Source organism: Pelophylax lessonae, assembly GCF_965119305.1.
Source record: "Pelophylax lessonae genome assembly, chromosome: 2".
Taxonomy (NCBI): Eukaryota; Metazoa; Chordata; class Amphibia; order Anura; family Ranidae; genus Pelophylax; species Pelophylax lessonae.
In genome coordinates, this window is record NC_138769.1 from 122,512,910 (window position 1) to 122,536,950 (window position 24,041).

Genomic DNA, 24,041 nt, shown 5'->3' on the forward strand with positions numbered 1-24,041 from the left:
GAACACATGGTGAAGTGTGATATTGCCCTACGGACTCTTTCACACGAATGTTCCAATCAGGCCTGCTTGTCCGTTTTTCAGGCGGACTCAATCAGAACCTCCATTCTCCTTTGTGTCCATTTATACCTGCCTACATCCAATCAGGATGGCATTTGAGTGTAAACAGACAGGTTGACCATTTACATTCGACCACCCATAGAGGGTGGACTGTGTCCATTTACACCCGCCTACATCCGATCTGCTAAAAACAGACAGATGGTGATCCGTTCCACTTCCGTTCAGCAAATCAGATGGCAGTCAGGCATAAACACAGGCGGTCCATTTACATCCAACCACTATTAAAGGAGAGCTGCATAAGCAGAAGTGGACATGGGCCTGTCATCTGCCTGCTCAACAGGGGATCTGTCTTCTGATCGGGGGCAGAGTCTGCCCTATGTGAAAGGACCCTAAGAGTTGGCATGAAGATCTCAATTAAGGAATCTCCAAATGATAAAGGTAACCAGGGGGAGACTCTTCCAGCAGACCTTAACAAGTCCCATATTTTCTCGCCTTTTGACCCTACCTCCACTGTTCTGTGTATAAGGTCTGGGTTCCACGAAGCCTCTGCCCCTGAACATGCAAGGAAAAAAATAACACGGCTCTTTTTATATTCAAATTGCCACAGGATTTGCAAATGAATGAGCCAGAGTATGAGTGAGCCAACCATGGGATTTACATTTGATGGCTCATTCATATGACAAGCTGAAGCAAGCGCTGCCTCCACTCCAGTCAAGGGAAGGTCTTCTGCTGCCCCTCCATTCCACTGGGGAATGAGCTTAAGTGCCGGTTCACACTTGTGCGATGCGGGAAGGCTGTGAATTCGCAGCCTGTTCCCGCATCGCAAACGCACATCTGGCAGTTCACACTGCCATATGCGATACGCAGGGGGTGTCAATTAAATGTTAACGACACCCCCAGTTTGATCGCATATCGCATAGTTCGCACAGGATCGGATCGCACAAGTGTGAACCACTGTGCGATCCGATTCTGATGCGGCTGAAAAAAAGGGTCCTGTGCGTGTTTGCTGCGGATACAGTGTGAATTCAGCCATACAAAGTGTATGGCTGAATTTGCATCCGCACAGGAGATCGCATGTAATGAAGGAGCAGTGCGCTCCGAATTACATGCGATCTCGCAAGCCGCACATATGTGAACCGGCACTAAGGCCCCTTTCACACATACGGTCCATTCAGTTTATCAGTTCAGTCACGTCAAAATGTATCAGTTTTCCATCCATTTTTCATCCGTTTTTCATCAGTTGTCATCTGTTTTTCGTCAGTTGTTATTCGTTTTTTATGTCATCCGTTTTTCGTCAGTTGTTATGCGTTTTTCATCCATTTTTCGTCAGTTATCCGTTTTTCATCCGTTGACATCCGTTTTGTATCCGTTGTCATCCGTTTTTCATCCAATCCCTTTTTGAAAGATAGGGCATTCATACGTTCAAAAAAACGGACATTGACGGAAGCGGATGAAAACGGATGTTAACGGATGATCACCCATTGTCATCCGTTTTTACATAGAGATACATCAATGTCCGTTTTTCATCCATCCGTTGACGAACGGACAGCATGTGTGAAAGGGGTGAAAGGGGCCTAAGGGGGAAGAAAGGGTCTGTACCGGTGGGGATCAGGACGGTCTGTACTGGAGGGGGATTCTGTACTGGTGGAGAGGGATGGGACCTGTACTTTCATTGTGGCGTGGCACATTATTCCCCTTTAAAAATAGTTTCACTTTGTCAAATTCAAGCGTCAGGAGGTATGTTTTTGGGTTGATCGTGTTGATACTTTTATATTTATGGATGTATAATATTGATGTAAGGATTAGGACATTGTTCCAGTGGCTCACTGATTTCTCCCTCACTTTACCATGTTTGTAAGCCCTGCCTAGATATTTGTATAATGCAGCTCTTCAATATGCAGGATCTTGGGCAGGAATCTGCTTCTTCCTATCCTATCACAAGTTTCTGAACCGGAGCTTTGTGAGCACACAGGAGGAAAAGGAATCCTGTCCTTACACAGGACGATGGCTGATCATTGCTGCATTGCTTTTTACCTTTTCAGCCGTGCCGTGCGTTCAGTGGAGCTATTTTAGCTGACATTTAAACAATCTGCATTCTTATAATGCACTGCAGACTTTCTGTTTATTGCTGTGTGTAAAGTGAACACAATTCCCAAGAGAGGGATGTGGGCACAGATACTATTTTCAAGGATACCGGATGCTCAGTAAGTAACTCTCACAATGTAAATGGTTTAAAGCCTTACCTTCCATCTTACACCGTTTTTACAGGTTCCTTTCCTGTACTGAAATTGCCTACTTCATCACTGCACACTGTAACCTTTTCACAGTGTGCATTAGAAGCTGCAGCAAGTCAGGTGATCCAGCTTTATATCATGGATGTGAATCTTTCTCCCCAGCCTTGCTGTCCCTGGCCTGTCCCTCTCATTCATTGGGTTTCAGTTCTCCCATTTGTGGAGGCTTCACATAATATGCGGGTGTTACCACAGCTTCCTGTTTTGAAGAAGCTATCTTCCATACCCTTTCTGGCCCCTTCCCCCCAGCCACAGTATGGCTACATTGCATAGAGTAGTACAGAGACCTAGCGATGATGTAAATAAAGCAGCTCTCCAGCCCCCCACCAAAAATGTAGAAGTCAGCAGCTACAAATATTTCCGCTGCTGACTTTTAATAATGGGACACTTGCCTGTCCAGGGATCCTGCAATGTCGGCACCCTAGAAGATTTTTTTTAAATCGACTCTCGCTCCTTGCGACTAAACAGCCGGTTCCTTACTGTGCATAAGCGAAGCGCGCTGTGATTTGTAAATGGCCCAGCGGCAGGGGAAGGAGAAGGGGGCCAAACTTTTGGGTAAGCCTTGTCGTGGCGAAGTCACCAGGGAGCGGGTACCTGTTAAAAACAGGTACATGCTTAACCCTCCCCCACGAAAGGTGCCAAATGTGGCAGCGGAGGGGAGGAGGAAGCAAACAAGCGGAGCTTCCCCTTTCGGGTGGAGCTCCGCTTTAAGGTATACAATAAAAACAGGTTATATTTGATAATTTAATTAGCATGTTGATGGGGATGGAAAGTATGAACTAGGGAAGACAACATATAAGCAAATGAAACCAGTTCTAAATACTTGGCAGTTTGTTTACAGCAATATTCTGTTTTTTAGGCATACTGGGGCACTACTTGTAGTTTTCTGTACTAGGAAAATGCTTGCTTGGCCTGTGCTGTAGTGGGAGTACATCAGTGACAGCTGAGTGTGTGCTCTTCTATGAAGCCATCACTATCTCTTACTTTTTAAAAGGATTTCTGGCTCTTGCTGGGACTTGATTAAGTAGGAGGGAAGGGCAGGTCAACCTGGGGTTACGGAAAAATGACTCAATTATATGTGAATGTGTCATTCTGTACAGCAAGCATGCAATCTATGTGAGCGGCACCTGAAGAACATACTTCATGCATTTTCTTGACCTGGAGCAAGTGTTACTTCTAATAAATGCATGCTTTGTCATGGGTATGGTGAAGTAAACAAATCTCACAGCTAAAGTATATTCCTGGAAGACGAAGCTCCTTAATAGAACACCTGTCACATTACATGTAAAGAGGATTGATAAACCACACCTTGTACTTTCAGTGCAGCCGCTCTATGATGTCTTGAGTTAAATCAGAACTCCAGCCAGAAACAAGATAATCATTTACTTTGTAATATTCATCTTCAGTCCAGAGATTTCCTTACATTACTGTTTTCTGCCTCTAGATATCCTCAGTTTGATGCGCACCACCATTCAACCCATTTCCTCAGAGCCCAGGTTGTCCTGCACCTGCCTGCTCCTATCCCAGCCTGACTGAGCTCATTTCTCTATCGCTCTTCTTTTTCTATCAGTATGCTTCTTGTTAGCATATGATCTTTTTGGTTCCTTGTGCTGCTTCTATAGTCAAGGCCAAAAATATTAGCACCCCTGCATGTCTGTCAGATAAAGCACCACTTTGTCCAGGAAATTGTTGCAATTACAAATGTTTAGGCATTCTCATGTTTATTTTCTTTGTATTGGTATAACACAAAAAAGTGGGCGAAAAGCCAATTCTGACACATTCCATGCAAAACTAAAAAAAAAAAAACTTCCTGCATCACATTAGTGTAAACCTAGGCTAAATATTTGTTTAGTTAGGTGCACTGTCAAGCCGCAGCAGCTTTCGGACAATTTTTTTTATATGTTTTTTAAGGCTGCCGACAGTGTGACTTGATGGTGCATCTATGCCTCCCACCTGCACCTAAATGCCGGAATCTCATGCAGTTTGACACTTTCCACGGCTTTTCGCACGTAATTACATAAAGAGCGATTATATCTAGTTCTTTCCCTAACAGCAGACAATTATATTGTAAAGCGCTGCGCAAACTGTTGGTGCTATATAAATCCTGTATAATAATAATAATCACTCTATCTGCAGAGCCTGTTATCGATTTGTACAGCCTGACTGGCTGCAGCTGATCACAAACACCTGTCCATACCCGCCACAGAAATACTCTGATCTAGATGAATGAGGACCAAGTTGTGGTAATGTGGTGTCAGGACATTATCCCCCGGGACAGCATCCCCCCGGAAAACATCTCCCTGGACATAATCCCCCCCCCGGGACAACATCCCCCCGGGACAACATCTCCTGGGACAATATCCCCCCGGAAAACATCCCCCTGGACATAGGGTTAGGGGGTTAGGGTTAGAGGGGGGATATTGTCCAGGGAGGATATTGTCCGGTGGATATTGTCCTAGAATCGGTAATTTTTATCCCTTTAATTTTATGTGCTTTAACTGCTCCAAAGATACAAGGAACATTACACAAAAACACATTGGCAAATACTAGGGGAGATTTACTAAAGCTGGTGCACACAATCTGGATCAGCTTTGAATAGTACCTGATCTGCGTCTAACTTCAGCTTGTTCATTTAAAGTGAAAGTAAGCTCACCTATTGTTTTCAGCCAAGGAAGCTGCCATCTTGGCCCCTTTTTAATCTTCAACTGCCATGATGCTGCACATGTGATCAGTCATGACGCCAGCCATTGGATGGTTTGACAGTTTGGTTGACAGCACAACCAATATGACAGTTCGCAATCCTGGCATGCCGGAAATCGAACTGTTTTTTGATACTGTTAACTCGATGGGTTTACTTCCGATTTAAAGAGGAGTTCCACCCCCCTTAAAAAAATTATAAGTCAGCAGCTACAAATACTGTAGCTGCGGACTTTTAAATAGTAGAACTTACCTGTCCAAGGAGCCCGCGACGTCGGCACCCGAAGCCGATTTACGTATCGGTTCTCGGGTGCCGCCGCCGCCATCCAGAGTAATGGAACCTGGCAGTGAAGCCTTTCGGCTTTACTGCTGGTTCCCTACTGTGCATGCACAAAGCACGCTGCGCTTTGTAAGTGGCCCAGCGGCGGAGGAAAAAGGAGGGGGCCAAACTTCAGAGGGACAGCGCCGCTGCGCTGTCTCCTAGGAAGTGGGGAAGGGTACCTGTCAAAAACAGGTACCTGTTCCCCCTTCCCCCCTGAAAGGTGCCAAATGGGGCATCAGAGGGGGGAGGAAGCCGTTTTTGGACACAACTTTGAATGGGTGCAACTTGGATAAGACTTGAGCTTTGACCAGTGATAATGCACAATTGTTGCACACAATTTGCATTGTATAACATTCAGGCACATGAAAGTCAGACCAAAGTGGTGCATGAACTACTTTGATGTTGCTGGAACTTTTAAGTTGCGCATATGTGAATGGCTATCATTGGAAAACTTGGGGAATGACCTGTCATGCAACTTTGATGTCCAAAGTTACATGACAAGTCGCACAAGTGTGAATGGAGACTTAACTGATACTACACAAGTCTGTTTGACTTTAGAAAAGGTTCCTGTGCTACTTTGGTCTGACTTTGATATGACTTCAATGTCACAGAGTAAAAAGTCACATCAAATGCCAAGCCTAATCATAAACGAGGGGAGGGATTAGAACTCCTTTCAAGTTTTTATTGCTGTCTTTGTACAGAATAAATGATAAATTCCTCCTGTTTTTGTCCTGGTGTCCATCCAAAATTTTAAAGTTGGCATCAAAACAATAGATAAGGGCCCAGTCACACTATGTGCAGTTACCTGCGGTTTTTCAGGTAACTGCATTGACACACAGAAAACAGTAGTCTTCTATGTGTCCCATTCACACCAGAACACTGTGTTTCTCTGCATTCCAGAGATGTATGATATTCTGCAACATGTTTGCATAATATCGCATCTCACTGGCCCTGCATGTCTGTGCACAGCAAGCATAACACACCGCGTTGCTGTGCTGTGACATGAAAGAAGTGTCACTTTGTGTGCTTTGCATGAAGTGTACAACAAAAAAAGAGCTTTGAGATGTGAGAAAATGCACATCACACTGTCCCCTGCTGCATGAGATTGCTGCTCATAACCGACTGCTGCCCGCAAACTTAACCGCTCCAGTTTAGTGTGCAGGGAAATGCAAACCAAACACCCCTAAATCATTCAGTGGGGACACCTGTTCCCATGACCACTATTTTGTAGAGATTTGTGCTCACTTCCTGTTGACTTATAAAGGCAGGAAGTGAAGAATAATCTTGCAATTACCTTTCCCTACTCTATCCAAAGTTTTGGCTTAGACATACACTTTAGGTAGACAGAAATCTGGCTTCTACCTGTTAATATGTATTGACCACACTATTGTTTTTATCATTTATTTACTGACTAGGCCTGATGGTGGAAAGTTTTACCTCATGCTGTGTTGTGTCGCTAGTAGAACTGGCAGATGAATATAATCTCCATTGTCTAATGTCCGAAGGACAATTTCTACACCCCAAAGGCATCTGCTCATCTGCTTCACATTTAATTTGTGGAATAGATTTGCAGAAACTGTTGCTGGCCTTTTTAATTTGTCTGCTCTGGAGCGTTTGTGTAATTTCATTTTATGAGGGGAAATGTTGGCAGCTATAAAATAAAAATGTGGCGCCCTGGCTATGTTTCTATTTATTCCCGGAACGGTGGGTTTCATTACTGTAATGACATCAGGCTTGCTGTGCCATTTTTGGTTCTGTCATTGGACATGGTTTTTTTTTTTTTTTTATATTATTCCTCCTGTCAAAATCCGACATGTGCTCAGCGGTTCAGTAAGCAATTGAAATATGGTCTTTAATGGAAGCTAAGCTTCTCTTGCATCAGTCACTATGACTCGCACCACTGCAGTTGTTTCTGATTAAGCTGCTGTTTTATCATCTATTTGTTGTGTTGACCAGGGGTCCATCTTTGTATTTGGCCTCTCATTTTATGTAATGCATGACAATTGCTCTGCATTTTGTGAGGCAATACTTTTCTTTGCAAATGATTGGAACCGGGTGCTGGGCTGTTTTTTTTTTTTTTTATTGTGACTCAGGTGCTGCATAACTTTGTGTGCATTGGACTCATGTAATGTGACAGAATATGTAAAGTGCCTGACTGATTTCTAGGTATGCCTGGCTTAAGGCGTGCAGTATTTTTACAGGCTAGACACTGTCACTCCTCAGTTAAACTGGTCATACATGGTTAGTTTCATGTCATTTTATTCGAAAGGTCATATGAAATTCTGAAATCGTTTCTTAGAGCATGCAATGGCTTCCTCATTGAATCAAATAATTTCTTTTACAGACCCTTAATGTTATCCAAGCCTGCTACTTGAATGGATTCCCAGTATTGAGAGGTGTATGGCCAATGCTGCACCAGCTGCTTCCCCCTCAGCCTGGCGCTCCAGTGAGTGCTGAAGGGGCAGAGCAGAGAGCCTGTGACTGAAAGTCACCGCTCTCTGCTCAGTGAACACCGAGAACTGAGTGGTCAGCAGTCTTTGATAACTCAGTTCTTGGCCTTCGAACCGGCGGGCACCCAATAAAGTGGCTGATCAGTGTATGTATATGTTCAGTAGCCCATGGGGTTGTAGTAGATATAAAATTATATATATATATATATATAATATAATATAATATAATGTGTGTATATATATATATATATATATATATATATATACATACACATTTCATGACCACTCGCCTAATATTTACTAGGTCCCCCTTTTGCTGCTAAAACAGCCCTGACCCTTCGAGGCATTTTTCTCTGAAGGAATGCTGTAGTATTTGGCACCAAGCTGTCAGTAGTAGATTTTTTAAGTCCTGTAAGTGGTGAGGTGGGGCCTCCATGGATCAGACTTTTTCCCACCATATCCTACAGATTCTGGATTAGATTCCAAGTCAAGAGATTTTGGAGGCCAAATCAATGGTGCGAACTCGAAGATGTGTTCCTCAAACCATTTTTGCATTGTGGCATTATCCTGGCAGTGTTGCAGTTCAGGGATATGAAATCCCCACTCTTCTCCCTCTTCATTCTGCAGCACTTCTGGGATGGGTCATAGTGATGCTCTGTGTCGGCGCTGACCAATCAAAAGCATTCTGAGGGGATCATGGTGATGAGTACAGTGGGGACTTTGGGGGTGGGTGTAAGATGTTAGTTTACCTTGTATTTTTTTCTGAAAAGGTTAACAATAGGTGACAGCTCCAAGTCTGCTACGACTGTTGAAATTGCATCCAATATGGTGGCACTTTTGGCAGCAATTTTGGATGGGAGGCTATTACAGATTACCGAAATAAATGCAGAAATTATCTTATGTGATCATTTTTGTTGAAACGGATGCTCTGGCAATGGGGTTTTGTTTATGAATATGGTGTGGATTCGAATTTGATTTTCCTTGCTTATACCAGTTTGTAGGGCCACATAAGACCATATCAATTCACTTTTTTTGTCCTTTACTGTACTTTAATAAAAATAAAAAAAAAGAATTGGAAGCTCAACTCATTAGAGTGAATCTAGTACACTTGTTATAGTATATTTTTATTAATGATTTTTTTCTCTTCCACTACACAGATCCTGGCTGGGCTTCCATTAACCGTGGCGTGCTGATATGCGATGAATGCTGTAGTGTACACAGGAGTTTAGGTCGACACATCTCAATTGTAAAACACCTCCGACACAGTGCATGGCCATCATCCTTGTTACAGGTATGGTTTGCCAAGTAAAAATAAAATAAATAAAATTGCAGTTTTTTTCTAATGTGGAACTGATCCATCCTTATACTTATCTGAATTAGTCATAGTCCACATGTGTCTCAGGAAAATGTGTAAGGCTCCTTTCACACTATCCGTCCGGATGGATGCCGTTTTTCTCAGTGGGGGATCGAGCCGCCGATCCCCCGCTGAGCAGGAGGATGACAGCTGTGTCTCCACGCTGTGTGCGGAGAAACAGCTGTCAGTTCCCCATGCATCTCTATGGGGGAAATTGGATGGGAACGGACCGTCGGTCCGTTCTCATCTGATCCCATCCGATCCACTGGACGGATGGAAAATAGGGTTTCCATCCATCCAGATTTGACGGATCGGATGTCAGCGGACATGTCTCTGCTGCCATCCGATGCCCCATAGGAATGCATGGGGGGACTGTTCAGATCCGCCAAAAAAAATGAACAGGCGGATCTGAGCGGTCCGCCTGTGTGAAAGGGGCCTAAAGCTGTTAGAACTTAATTTAAATTTTCCAATATCATTCCTTGGAGGAAGCTGTGGGTTTGGGTGATGCTCATTTGTAATCCAGGAACATTGGAGAATATATATTTTTAGTCCTACTTCCCTGTGTTACCCCTGCCCCTTTTACCTTCTATTCAGCAGAAAAGATCCATAAAATATTCACAGCATATGTGCATCAAAAATGGTGGACAAAAACATGCAGATTTGACTTGTTCACAGCATGTGCAGAGATGTGGGTATTTATTATGTAGGTTTCTGCAAGGACACAAAGAAAATAATTTTGTTTCTGAGTTTTTTTCCTGCACAGAAAACTGCAGACGTGTTGCAAATTTCTGGGCAGAAAAAAATCTGCACATTATAGCAGTGTTGTGGTGTGAAAAGGCACATAGAAAGTAATTGTTTTCTCTGTGCCCTTGCAGAAACAGGTGCAGAAAAACACACATCACTGCACATGCAGTCAACATGGCCTTATTGGTTCTTAAATAAAAGCAAAACGTAGATTTAGATGTGCGTTTAAATCTCCCTTGCTTCTGAAGGCCCATGCGCTTCCTGATTGCACTCCAAAGGCTACTGCAACGCCTCCTCACCGCCTGTTTTAACCCTTTTTTTTTCCTGACAAACGCGCCACAACTGCATACATTGCACGCGGTTGTGGGGCATTTGTGGTGCTTTCCTGTTAACTTGCATGTGTCGCTACATGTGGGGTCACTTTAGCGGCGGTTGCGCAACATCGCAAGATTCAAACATCCCCCTCCATTGTCTATTGCAGCACCCTACCATTTCTAGTTTTGGTCATCTTGAGTAAGGGCAGGTTATTCATGTAGCATTTAGTTATGAAAGTCATCTGCCTTTAGCTCAGGCATGCAGGCAGGAGAGCGTAGCTGAAAAATCCCTTCTTCCTATCCTTCAGCTCAAAGAAAAAATATGTCTATAAAGACTCCTGTGATGTATGACATAATTTTGGAGAAGGTTAGAAATCAAGAAGCCACTGAAGAAATGTAAAACAGTTTAAACAATAAATATAATCTATTTATTAATGCTAGCGGTATAAGGATTAAACGTAAATAATGTTGATTGAGGGGGAGAGTTCAGTTTTAAAAGGTTTCCTTTCACTATATTCTGGCTGCTTACTTACCTGTAGCAGAGATGAGCAACAGTAGTTTCCAGCTGACCTTTTCCCTCTATATATGTCTGCCTTCTCATGCTGGAACTTATAGTTTAAAAGCAGCTGTAGCTTTTCTTGTCACTTCCTTAACTACTTGCTGACCCAGCGTTTTTCGAACATTTGTTGCTTACAAGGTAAAGTCCGTATTTTTTGCTAGAAAATCATTTAGAACACTTAAACATAAATTTTTTTTAGCAGAGACCATAGAGAACAAAATGGCAGTTGAAATTTTTTATGTCACACGGATTTGCGCAGCGGTTTATCAAACGCAACTTTTTTTGGACAAAAATACACTTTAATGAATAAAAAGAAAAAAAAAAAAAAACAGAATAGTAACCCCCAGCAGATATTTTTTTTTCTATATTTTGAAAGATGATGTTACACTGAGTAAATAGATACCTAACATGTCATGCTTTAACCACTTGCTGGGTTTTTTATTTCTTACAAAAAAAAGAAAAAAGACAGAAAATTTTGAAAAAAAAAAAGTTTTTATTTTCTGTGAGTAAATTTTGAAAATAAATACATTTTTCTCCTTCACTGATGTGCGCTGATGAGGCGGCACTGATGGGCACTGATAGGCTGCACTTATGAGGTGGCACTTATGGGCACTGATGAGGAGGTACTAATATGCCGCACTAGTGAGCACTGAGAGGTGGCACTGCTGGGCACTGAGAGGTGGCACTGCTGGGCACTGAGAGGTGGCACTGATGGGTGGCACTGATGGACACTGGGTGGCACTGATGAGCACTGATGGGAGGCACTGATGAGCACTGATGGGCAGCACCATCAATGCCCACACTCAGTGCCCATAGTGCTGCTAGTCAGTGCCCATCAGTGCCTAGATGAGCAGGCACTGATGGGCACTGACTGGCAGCACTATGGGCACTGATGGCGGGCACTGATAGCATTTTATCTCCCTCTTGTGTAATCAGGGCACTGGTGATCAGTGCCCTGATTACATTTCTCTCTGTCCCCTATGAGGAGCTGCCGCTGATCGGCTCTCCTCTTCCTCACACGGTCTCTGGGAGAAGCTGGCAATGAGAGATGATCTCATATGTTTACATTTGAGATGATCTCTCTTTGGACGTTCCGATCACGTGGTGAATGGCCGCTGTGATTGGCCATTCACCACGATCTGTGATTGGCTGTATCCAAGGGACACCGCCGACACAGATTTTCCCCGATGTGTGCTCGCGGGAGCGCGCGGGGAGCCTGTTACTGGGAGGCCGTTTAATGACGGACTCCCGGAAATTAGAGCCCGCGCTGTAGTCGTCTTTCGGCTATAGCGCGGGCGCGAGGTGGTTAAAATTGCACACACTTGTGGAATGGTGCCAAACTGTGGTACTTAAAACTTATCATAGGCGACGCTTTAAAAATTTCTACAGGTTACCAGCTTAGAGTTATAGAGGAGGTCTAGTGCTAGAATTATTGTTCTCGCTCGGACATTCACGCTGATATCTCACATGTGTGGTGCAAACACTGTTTACATATGTGGGCGGGACCTATGTATGCGTTCAAAAACTGCTCGTGAGCACGCGGGCACTTTAAATTGTCTCTTTAAAAATACATTTTTGGATCACTTTTATTGCTATCACAAGGAATGTAAATATCCCTTGTGATAACAATACAGCAAGACAGGTCCTCTTTATGGAGAGATTCCAAATCTCTCCTCTACCCTTGAAATCAAAAGAACAAAAAAAAAAAAAAATATATAATATATATATATATATATATATATATATATATATATATATATATATATATATATATATATATATATATATATATATAAATTATAATATTTTTATTTATTTTTTTGCTTTAAGAAAGCAAATTGGTAACTTTAGCCCCGGGAAGAGAAGGACTCCTCTCCTGCCGCTTTTAAAAGTGATCTTGTGGCGAATCTGTTGCTGGGATCACTTTTATCTTGAAGCTGGCCGCCTAACAAAAAGAAAAAAAAGATACTGGGGTTATGGCATCTAACTGCAGCCATAACCCCGGTATTTAACGGCAAAAACATGACTTCTAGTTACAGTTAGGCGGTCGGCAAGTGGTTATTTTCTGTTAGTGAGCATTGTTGCAATTGGACCTGGAACTGATTAAAGTCTTTGTAACAAATGACAGCTAGCTCATTTTCTACACAGGTTGCACTGACCTGTAATAGTCGCTGAAAAGGTATGGCAATGCGCAATCATTCTCAATGATTACAGGTCCCTGCTATCTCTGTGGTTGTATTGGCTGCTGTTTGTCACAAAGACCTCAATCAGATTGGGTCAGTAGTAGTTTTTATACTATATGTGATTTTTCAGTCAAGCATTATCTAATGGATTGCTATGTTGCCCTGTATTACTGTCAGTGCATTGTCATAGAATCCGTTGTTTAAAAAAAGGTTATAATGTCTGTTGTATATAGGATGATTTACAGGAGTTTTTCAATCTTAATTTACATTTTTTTTTTTTACATAAAAGCTCATGTTTAAATCCCCAGTAAAAAGTAGATCAGAAAAAGAGCACTCTTATCCCAGCTGGATAGTTAGCTATAAAATATATTTAAAGAAAGAATGGCTTTTGTTTAAACCATTTTATTGACGTCCTTGACTCTTTGTTGCTTTCTATTTAAAGAAGAGACAGGAGACGGGTTTAGTGGCCAGTCTAGAAGTTTCTAGTTTCACACGTTCTTCAAATGTTCCTGGCTGGGTACTGTACAGAGCGGGAGCTCCAGGACAGGCTCATACAAGTTTTATTGTTATACCATTTTATCATTGTAAAGCTGGGTATATACACCAAGGGGATTTTTTTGTTCAACCAGAGGGTTGAAAGAAAAAAAAACTGCACAGATTCCTGCATACACACAAGGAGGTGGGTGCTGGAATCTACCCTGCTGTGCTATTGTATTCTGACAGCAGCAGAGGCTGATCTGATGCTGGTTTTCCAACAGGACTGTTCGACAGAAGCCGGCTTCTATTGAACAGACAAGGGTACACATAGATTGGAATTTGGCCAGTTCCTGCTGAACCAACTGAATTTCAATACATGTATACCCAGCTTAAAGCATTGATACCAGCTGAATGAGAGAAAGCTAATAGCTGGCAGGGAATGTCTGAATACCCAAACAGTAACTACATGGGATTGGATACAGTCACTGGTTTTGCTGAGGGTTTTCCCCCTGGCCCATCCAATTTTTCAACTTTTTGGAGCTGGGTGGGGCTGACAGGCCCTTACATGACTCAGATTTTGTCTAATTCAGCAGGAATCAGCCAAAATTTTAAAAAGGTTGTAAACCTCAGAATTTTTATATATTTTTTTTAAAAGTACACCTGAAAGACAAACACATAATGAGCATCGCATACTATTATGATATACTTACCTTAGAACGAAGCCCTGAAGCGCCGACCGCTCACCTCTCCCATGGGTGACATGTTCTGTCACCCTTCTTCCGGGTTCGCGCCATCCGGCCGACCGTCACGGCACGGGGCTCTGAAGGAACGGCACCAGCGGCCGTTCCTTCAGAGCGCATGCGCCAGTGATGTCACTGGCTGCTTTTAAGGTAAATATCTCCTAAACGGTACATGTTAAGGAGATATTTACAGTACCTATAGGTAAGCCTTATCATAGGCTTACCTATAGGTACAACTTGCAGAGGAGGGTTTACTTCCTCTTTAAGCCATGTATGGCTAACTAAGTGTTTGAGCATGAATGTGCGAAAGAAGATTCCGGTTAAACCATCTCCTCTTGGTAAAGCCTCCTACACACTACTAGTTTTTGTTTTTTTCTTGTTGAACGAAAAAAAAAACAGTGCTGCTCAGGTCGGAGCCGCTGTACTAACACTCCAATAATAGTACTGCAATCTCCCCTGCTGTCCTATTGTGTTCTGATAGGGAGCAATCTCCCCTGCTGTGCTATTGTGTTTTGATGTTCCCCCTTCCAGTAATCGGGTATTAAAAGAGAAAAATTGACCGCACTCTGGAGTAGATGAACTGTAGGTATTTATTCCCACAAACTTAAATACACGGGAGCATCACACAGACATGGGACAGGTTGAGGCGTTTCACGACTCTGCTGGTCGCTTACTCATAACCAATTTTTAACCATAAGTCAATTTTTCTCTTTTTAATACCTGATTACTGGATGGCGGATCCGACCCGCACCTGAGTGCCTTGCCTCACCTGAGCGGCTTTTTTCTGTTTGCTACATTTGATGTTCCCCCTTCCAGAACAATTCGGTCAGCGTGCTCAGCCATTGGGGCCCGTTGGCAGACCTTTTTCAGTCATGACCCTTCGACAGAAGCCCGCTTCTGTTGGACTACCTCCCGTACACATGGGCTGAATTTTGGCCCGTTTCTATTAAACCGGCTGATGTAGTGTGACATTCGGCCCGTATGTATGGGGCTTAAGTGTCAGTGTGTCTTTGTAGGAGTTTACATTTTCATTTGACTATTCAATTGTTCAGTCTATTTGGCCATCCAGTTACATAGATAAAATGGTATTTATAGAGCTCCACTGTTTCTTATTGACTCTATCTTTCTATCAGTTTACATCGGCAGGTTGCATTGCTGTCAAAATAAATCTCAGTTCCCAGTCCCAACAATAGTTGAAAAAGTTGATCCCAAGCAGATGATTAATTTGACTGAGAAGGATTTCTGATTAAAGCAGAACTTAAAAGCACACATTTTTTCAGGTTGTGTAGAAATTAAAAATGATTTCACAATGTTGCTAATAGTGCTGGAGTGGATATGGTGCTGTTTTTTCAACTACTAGGAGCTTGAGAGGTAGGTGTTTAGGCAGTTGTGGGGCTTGTTTACACCACAATCCCTATTATACTCAGTGTGGTGTTTCAGATGTGCGGTTTTGATGCATCTGGAAAATGTTTCGTGGTGCGTTCGCAGTCTTTTTTTTTTTTTTTACGTAGTTGCATTATCATGCATTTTGCAATGCCTTCATGTGAATTTTGTGCATTCTGGTGCAAAACAGTGCAGCATGCTGTACTTTTTATAAATGTACATGAAAGAACTGCAATGGTGTAAACTAGGCACATTGAGGTTCGTTTGCTTGCATATGCTTTCATACTGCATTTAGAAACACGTTTGACTGCATATGATGTAAATGGGCCCTTAAGGAGAAGGGGTGAACATAGAGGACCTCAGTACTATTAATGTTGCTCTTTATAGTCCATTGACCAGGCAAATGACATACAAAGCTGCAGATTTGTAGTAATATGAGGTATGTGATTCAGGAAATTCAGTTTAACAAGATTGGTTGAACAGTCGCAAATATTTTGGCAAGTACACTATTCATGTAGGTATTTCAGCTATTTTAACTATGCATTTAGTAATTTGGCTCTTTATACTTTTTTCCTGTCTTTTTCTTGCCATACATGAACAGCTTATTTGCTGAGCTGTACCGGACATATTTTGTGTCTGTGCCCTCCTTCCTCCAATGTATTCTACCAACGTTATATGACTGTGAAAGATTTACATAAAATAGATTGGATCCTTTTTAGCAGGTTTAGAACTTCTTAGCTATGATTTGCAAAGAAGAAGTGTTTACACAGAAACAAAAATTGTAACTTCACCTTTTTTAAGTAATAGTCATGGGGCCACAGTAAATGTGTGTTTCATCATTGGGATCAGTGTTTTAAAGGAGAAATTTGTGGTTATAAAAAAAAGTAAGCATACATAATCGCCTCCATGCTGCAGCTGTCCCCCCCACCAGCTCTAAGCCTAACAACTGACTGCTGATTGCGAAGTTCTCCGTCCACTCTGAGCAGCAATAGGTGACTGTCAGTCACCGTTCTCTGCTCTGCCCCTCCAGCACTCACTGGAACCCCAGGCTGTAGAGCGGGCATGAGCAGCTGGCTGAGGCTCTCGGCAGCATGCTGAGAGGCTGAGACAGCTGGCAATCGGGCATCAGAGTGGATCCCAACAAAATGGTCAGGATCCTTTCCGGGACCTGGAGCAGTCCCGTGACATTAGCTGACCGCAGGCTTTAGCCCTCTACTAGCCGATTCTGGATCACAGGAGTGCCTTCCTGTGACCCACAAGAGAGATATGACCACAAAGCTTTGAACATACTTCTCTTTATTGATAAATAATGTTATTTTGCCACTTTTGGTACAAACGGTACTTGGAATGAATATACTATATACCTGTGCAAATAGTTCCTCAGCATTTGAGCTGGAATGTGCTTGTGTGTTGGAACATGTAGTGTCCCACCATACCTATTCATTTCAATGCCACCTTTTTTCTTCTTAAAGGATTTAGTTAGGTTTTTTTCATTTTTGATGGTCAAAAAACATGGCTAATTATAGCTACAAAAAAAGTGTGTGATATACAATTTTATATATATATATATATATTTAGGGATCACCCATCTCCCCAGAATGTCATAGCCGAGTAGATCATATTTAGGAAAAAATAAATCCATTAGGCTCCCAGTGGGAGATTTCATTGCTCTTCTGTGTCTTTTCTATCTATTAGATCAGCGGTCTCCAAACTTTGTAAACAAAGGTCCAGTTTATTGTCCTTCAGACTTTAGGGGGACTGGACTGTGGCCAGCAGACTTAGGTTTTTTTTTTTTTGCATCGGTGGGATTAAACAGTGCCCAATCTTTGATATTAGGGCGAGGAATAGTGCCCCCATCGTTGGTGTCAGTGGGAGAAATGGCGCCCCATTAGATGTCCGTGGCAGGAGTTATGTCCCATTTTTGGTGTCAGAGGGCAGAGTGGTATCTCATATCAGTGGGATGAATAGTGCCCCAAGGGCCACAGTTTGGAGAACCCCTGCATTAGATTGATAAAGGCAGAGTTATGCCTCGTACACACGCATCGATAGTTGGCCGTGAATTTTCGGCCAACGTCCGATCGGCCGATTTTCGGCTTGTTAGTATGTTGCTTTTGACAACCGACTCCGACTTTTCGGCCGAACAAAATCTGGTCGATTTTCCATCAGTCAGCACAGATTTCGGCAGACAAAAATCTGATGAGCAAGACTGGGCATGCTCGGAGAAGAAAAAACACACGGAAAGTAAACCAGCACATGACATCACTTCTGAAGTTGGTTTTTGTTGGGCGAGAAAATTCGTGTGCAGTCTAGAGCACATTTCAACCAACACAACAATACTGGACAAAAGACGGCCGATCGGTCGGCTGATAATCGTTGCGTGTGTACGAGGCATTAGTCCTATGCGAGTGCCTCATTATATTGTTTTCTGACATTCTTTAGATAAATAGATCAAAATACTAGGTTGATCTATTTGGTGATTTTGACAACTTCACAAAAAAAAAAACCTTCTAATGCTATTATTCTAGAAGTCTTCCTCTTAAGCAATTTTGCTTATTAGGCTGCCCGTTTCCCCCAGTAGCAGGCACCATACCAGGCAGTGTCCTCCCATAGTCGCCCTCCTAACCATAGCAGTGCAGCAAGAAACAATGGCTTTAAAAGTCGGTTTTTGCATATTTGTTTGCACACTCTCCCCCATCAGATGACTCCAACTTCACAATAGGCCACAAAGGCAGATGTGGAAGCAGGGAGTTTGCCTGCTCACCCCACATCAGGTGTTTTACTAAGCAAAAACAGGCAAAGCAGCACTATAGAAAACACATTATGTGAAAACTGCAACAAATTACAATTATCTAAATGTGCCCATAATAGAAAAGAATTTGAGAAGCCTGACATTTGCTGAGCAGTCTTTTGCTGAATGTTTGCTGCCATTGTCAGAAAAAAGAGAAACCAAAAATTCTCTGTGCTTACTGGTCAGCTTAATGGTCACTATTCTTTTTAACAATTCTTTATGCAGATACTTTCTAAAAATGCTTATATTCTTTTCCACAAAAGCTATTTAAAGCTGAACCCTATATGGAAATGTAAAAGTACTCTTTTAAATTCAGTTTTCTTTACTTTGCACCAATAAGTACTTATTTTCATTAAAAATGTTTGGTACTCTCATTCCAGGCTCACTGTCCCCAATTTCCTGTTAATAAGACAGGTGACCGCTATCTCCTTCCCCGGACATGTAACAGTCTCTCTGTAGTCTTTTTATATGAGCAGCAATGTAATTACAACACTGCTCAATGCAGTGGAGGATCTCCGGCTGCTCAGACTTGAGGCCTGTCCTTCCCACCAAGACAGCACAATTTGATTGAAAGGCAAGAGACTTCCACTCTGTCTCGCTAACCATAACAGTTTAACTTGACTGACAGGCCAGAAGACTCCCAGTGTGTCCCACCCATTCATGCCTGCCTGAATAATTAGCAGGATATGCAAATGAGCTCCTAAGAATCAGCGAGCGAATAGAACATTGGCGCATCAGAGGTCCCTCCGCCCAGCCCCTGGGCATACTTGCTCTTTTCTAGAAAAAACAATGTCACAGACAATTAAAACATCACTTTCACCTAAAATAGGTGTGTAGACTAGTTTAAAGTATATCTCTGAAATAACAGAGTTCTCGCCGAGGCGAAAAAATGGGAGGGCTTGGGAAACCAATTGAAATGGGATTTTGACGGTACCAATAAAAATATTGACAAAAAGGGTTAAAAATGTTTAAGCTTTCTTCATTCAAGTAAAAACTCGTCAGCTATAAATGAGCTTGATGAGTAATGTGAAATATACAACAAAAAGAAAAACTTCAAAGAAAACAGACATCAATGATAGACTGGATCACATAAGTAGATACAACCATGTATGCTTGACCAAGTAACGGTAGTATAAATGGTTACTCAAAGTGAACACTCCAAGGTTTGTCCACCTGGGCAGCACTGAGCGCCCAACATGTTTCGCCGGGAGGCTTCCTCAGGGGCGTGTAATAGAGTACAACAGTGGTCGTAATGCTACATGAAACATAAAAAGAAAGAATAAATATCATACAGACTTAGATTAAAGCAAAAATTTGGTTACATATGCATAACACCATGCGGGTCCCAGGAGGAAGAAAGACCTGCCTACTGAGAGAAGTCCCAACCACCAGAGGGCAAACCGGGACACAGTGCACAAGAGGAAGTGACCGGTGACGCAAAAAATAGGTGTGTAGACTAGAGGGAAAATATTGCTAATTTTCGCTATCCCTGGGAAAGGGATGCAATGGGAAAAATTTAGAAATAGCCTGAAGTTCAATTTTAAATCTTTTCCATAAACCTGCCTTAATATGTATGCAAAGATAGCAATGAACTTCTCTCCTTTTCCCCCTTTTCCTATGTTAAACTATGATTGTGTTTGTTTATATTATTGTTATTATATGGGATTTATATAGCGCCAACAGTTTGCGCAGAGCTTTGCAATGTAGAGGGGGGACAGTGCAATTACAATACAGTTTAATACAGAAGGAGCAAGATCTCTGTTCTATAAATGCAAAAAATTCTTGTTTTTTTTTTAATTCCAATATTTTATTATTTTTCCACACAACACGTTCACATACAAACAATATCTGATGTTCATAATATTCAGAAAGCTTACTGCATAAATGTCCATTCTGATCAACATATAAATCCCTAAAGGAGATTCTCCCAAGTTTCTACAGAAGTGGGGGAGAGAGAGAGGGGGAGAGAGAAGAAAAAAAAAAAAAAAAAAAAAAAAAAAGGGGTAGGATTGAACAAAATCCTACCCCTTTGTTCTTTCTCCCCTTCACTTCAGTGAGTAGTGATACCCTACTTTCAAAACGCAATCCACCCGGTGAAGATTACAAGTCTTAACAAAACATAGATGTGGTTACATGTTAAACCATAAGTCAAAATGTGCTCTCTCTTTCTCTTCCATATGTTTGTTATTTAGTTACCCCTAGTGCTCAAAAAGTGAGCAAAAAAAAAAAAAAAAAAAAAAAAAAAAAAAAAGGGGGGGGGGGGGGGGGGTAGGTCAAACAAGCACCTACCCATTTGTTCCACCCCCCCTCCCTGCACATCAATTATTAGTGATACACTTCATCCTTACCACATTCCACCCAGTGGAAAATACAAATCTAACAGAACATAAACGTGATTACATATTAAAACCATAAATCAAATATACTATCTCTTCCCCTTCAGTATATTACTATTCAGTTACCCCAAGTGTTTAGGAAAAAAAAAAAAAAAAAAAAAAAACTCCACCTTCATATTCCCCCAGACACTTTGAATCTCCTATCCTCCATAACTATTCTCCTAATTAAAATAATTGATACACTTGATATATCCCATCCTGCAAAAAGAGAGAAAAAAAAAAAAAAAAAAAAAAAAAAAAAGAAGAAAAACGACATTCCCCCCTACCCTCCGTTTCCCATCTCCTCTTCTCGCAGTCTCAGGTACTCTTCCGAGGCTGTATAAATGGTCCAGGGCTGCCAGCAGATGCGGGCTTTTTCCTCCCTACTGTTACGTGCTGCTATTAATGTCTCCATCCGGTATATTTCGTTTACCTTAGCGAACCAAGTTTGTAATAATGGAGGTGTAATTTGTCTCCATACCCCAGGGATGCACGCCTTGGCCGCATTAAGCAAATGGATCAACAGGGAATTTCTATATTTCCTGGTTGATAACTTTGTCAAGTGCAATAGGCATAAAGCCGGATCTTCTCCCACCTCGATTGTAGTGAGATCCTTAATCACTCTCGCTATCTCTGACCAATAGCCTCTGATCCGGGGACAAGACCAGAAGATATGAAGCATTGATCCCCCCGTTTCTCCGCATCTCCAACAATTGTCAGGGTTTTTTTTTTTGTCCATCTTATGCAATACTACTGGGACTCTGTACCATCTCGTCATAATTTTATAACTAATCTCCTGGTATCTATTAGCTATAGAGGCCTTATGTGCGAGTGCTAATATTTTTTTTATTTGTTGCGGGTTAAAATTAGTTCCTAGTTCTCTTTCCCATTTGACCATAAAGGGTAATGCTTGTTCGTCCTGTTCCTTGGTCAGAAGGGAGTAAAAGAACGATAGAGCATGTGGAATTGTATTACCTCCTTTACATAGAGTTTCGAAAGATGTCAGGGGCCGAGGGGAATATCCCTGTTTCTGTAATTTCACCAAATAATGTCTAATTTGGAACGCAGAAAATATATCCATCGTTTCCTCTGACCCGGTCATAATCTCTCTCACCGTAGGGGGATTCTCTTGCGTCCATATATCTACCAGTCGTGTTTTCCCTCTCTGTGATAGGATTCTGATCATGCCCTTATTATGACCCGGCAGGAACTCTCTATTTCCTACTAATGGTAACATAGGGGATATTGGAGGTGCAATCTGTACTTTTTTTTGTATACTTCTGCATACCTTCATTGTAGTCCCTATCGTCGGGTGCGAGAAGATAGGGTCGCCAGAAGATATCGGTACCCAAGGGCCCCAGGGAACTGGGCTTTCTGTCAACGCATTTTCCAAGCTTACCCATTGTTTAGCTTTCTCATTGCAATGCCAGTCAAGCACCCTTGTAAGATGTATTGCCCTGTGATAGCGTTTCAAATCCGGCAGACCTATCCCCCCTTGGATTTTAGGCCGGGTAAGAATGTTTATTCCTATTCTTGGAGTTTTATTAGCCCAGACAAAAGTTCTCATCAAGGTATTCATTTGCATAAAAAAATATTCTGGAATTTCTATTGGCAGAGCTTGTAATAAATAGAGCACTCTTGGGAGTATATTCATCTTCCAAGAGCTGCTTCTACCAAACCACGTCAAAGCCAGGGTCTGCCACTTCAAAATATCTTTTTTAAGTGTTCTCAAGAAAGGGGGAAAGTTAGCCTCAAATAGATCTTCTGTTCGGGGTGTGATATGCACTCCTAGATATATAAATGACTTTGTTGTCCATTGAAGGGAAAGAGAGGGCTGCAGTTCCCTCCAAATCTCCGTTGGAATTGTAATATTCATTGCCACTGATTTTGCTAGGTTTACTTTAAATTGTGAAAATTTCCCATATTTCTGCATTGTTTCTAAAATTAAAGGCAGCTCCTGTACTGGGTTTGTTGTAAAGAAAATTAGGTCATCCGCATAGGCCGCTAATTTATGGTACCCTCCCCCCATGTGTAACCCCTTGATCTCTGTGTTTTTGCGGATTAAGCACAAAAGAGGCTCTAGCGTCAGGATGAAGATTAACGGCGACAGCGGGCAGCCTTGCCTTGTTCCGTTTTTGATTTCGAAAAAATCTGATCTCCATCCGTTTACATTCACTGCAGCTGTAGGTCCAGAATACAATGCCATGATATTTGTTCTCATTCCCTCTCCCAGCCCAATATGTGACAGGGTGGCCTCGATAAAATCCCAGGCCACCCTGTCAAAGGCCTTCTCGGCATCCACCGATAGGAGCATTAGGGGCCTATGTGTGCGCTGGGCGTAAGATATGAGATCGATTACTCTGGTTGTGTTGTCCCTTGCTTCTCTTGAGGGGATAAATCCCACTTGGTCGAATTGTACTAGCTGTGGGATATATGTTATAATTCTATTTGCAATGATCTTAGCAAAAAGTTTTGTGTCCAGATTTAATAACGCAATAGGGCGGTAATTTCCACATAAGGAGGGATCTTTACCCTCTTTATGTATTAAGGAAATGTATGCTCGAAGGCTGTCTCTAGGGACCTGATTTCCTTTAGAAATGTTATTGAAGTGAGCTAATAAGGGGGGTTTTAACTGGGACCAGAACTGTTTATAGTATGGTAAGGTTAAACCGTCCGGGCCCGGAGCTTTGTGGGGTTTATTTTGATTTATAGCATAATCTAATTCTTCCTCTGAAATGTCTCCTTCCATTGCCTCTATTTGTTCTTTCTTTAGTGAGGGCATCCCAGAAGATTCCACATATTCCCTTGCTCTTATAACTTGATCTCTGTCTCCTTTATCTACTTCTCTCCCTGTGTTTATATTGTAAAGAGATTGGTAAAAATTACCAAACTCCTTCACAATTTCTTCTATCCTTACAACTTTCTCACCCTTTTTTGTTTGTATCTGAGCAATTGTTGTTTTTTTTTGAGGTCCACGTAGCGCCCTTGCCAACATGGCCCCCGGTTTATTGGAGAATTCATATATTTGCCTCCTCATGAGTGTTAAACTTCTGATTGTTTTTTGATATAGAAGGGTATTTAGTTCTTCTCTAGTTTTAGTAAGATCATGCAAATGTACCTGCGCTAATGATTTTTTATGCATTGAACTAAGTTTTCCTAGCTGTGTCAACAATTCCGATATTCTCTTTTCATATTCTTTTTTACGCCGTGATCCTAACATCATTAACGTCCCCCTAATAACACATTTATGTGCTTCCCACGTCATAGACGGTGACATCTGCGTTCCATTATTTTCTTTGAAGTAATT

The 24,041-nt window shown here is 41.9% G+C and overlaps 1 protein-coding gene across 3 annotated transcripts in view; it reads left to right on the top strand.

Moving 5' to 3' along the window:
- GIT1 (GIT ArfGAP 1) overlaps positions 1-24,041 on the top strand; it is a 280,050-nt gene that overhangs the window by 99,681 nt on the left and 156,328 nt on the right. For all 3 annotated transcript variants that reach the window (XM_082245242.1, XM_082245240.1, XM_082245241.1), the window contains exon 2: positions 8,975-9,108. In XM_082245242.1, coding sequence (XP_082101368.1) covers positions 8,975-9,108 — 134 coding nt within the window. The remainder of the gene's footprint in view (positions 1-8,974; positions 9,109-24,041) is intronic.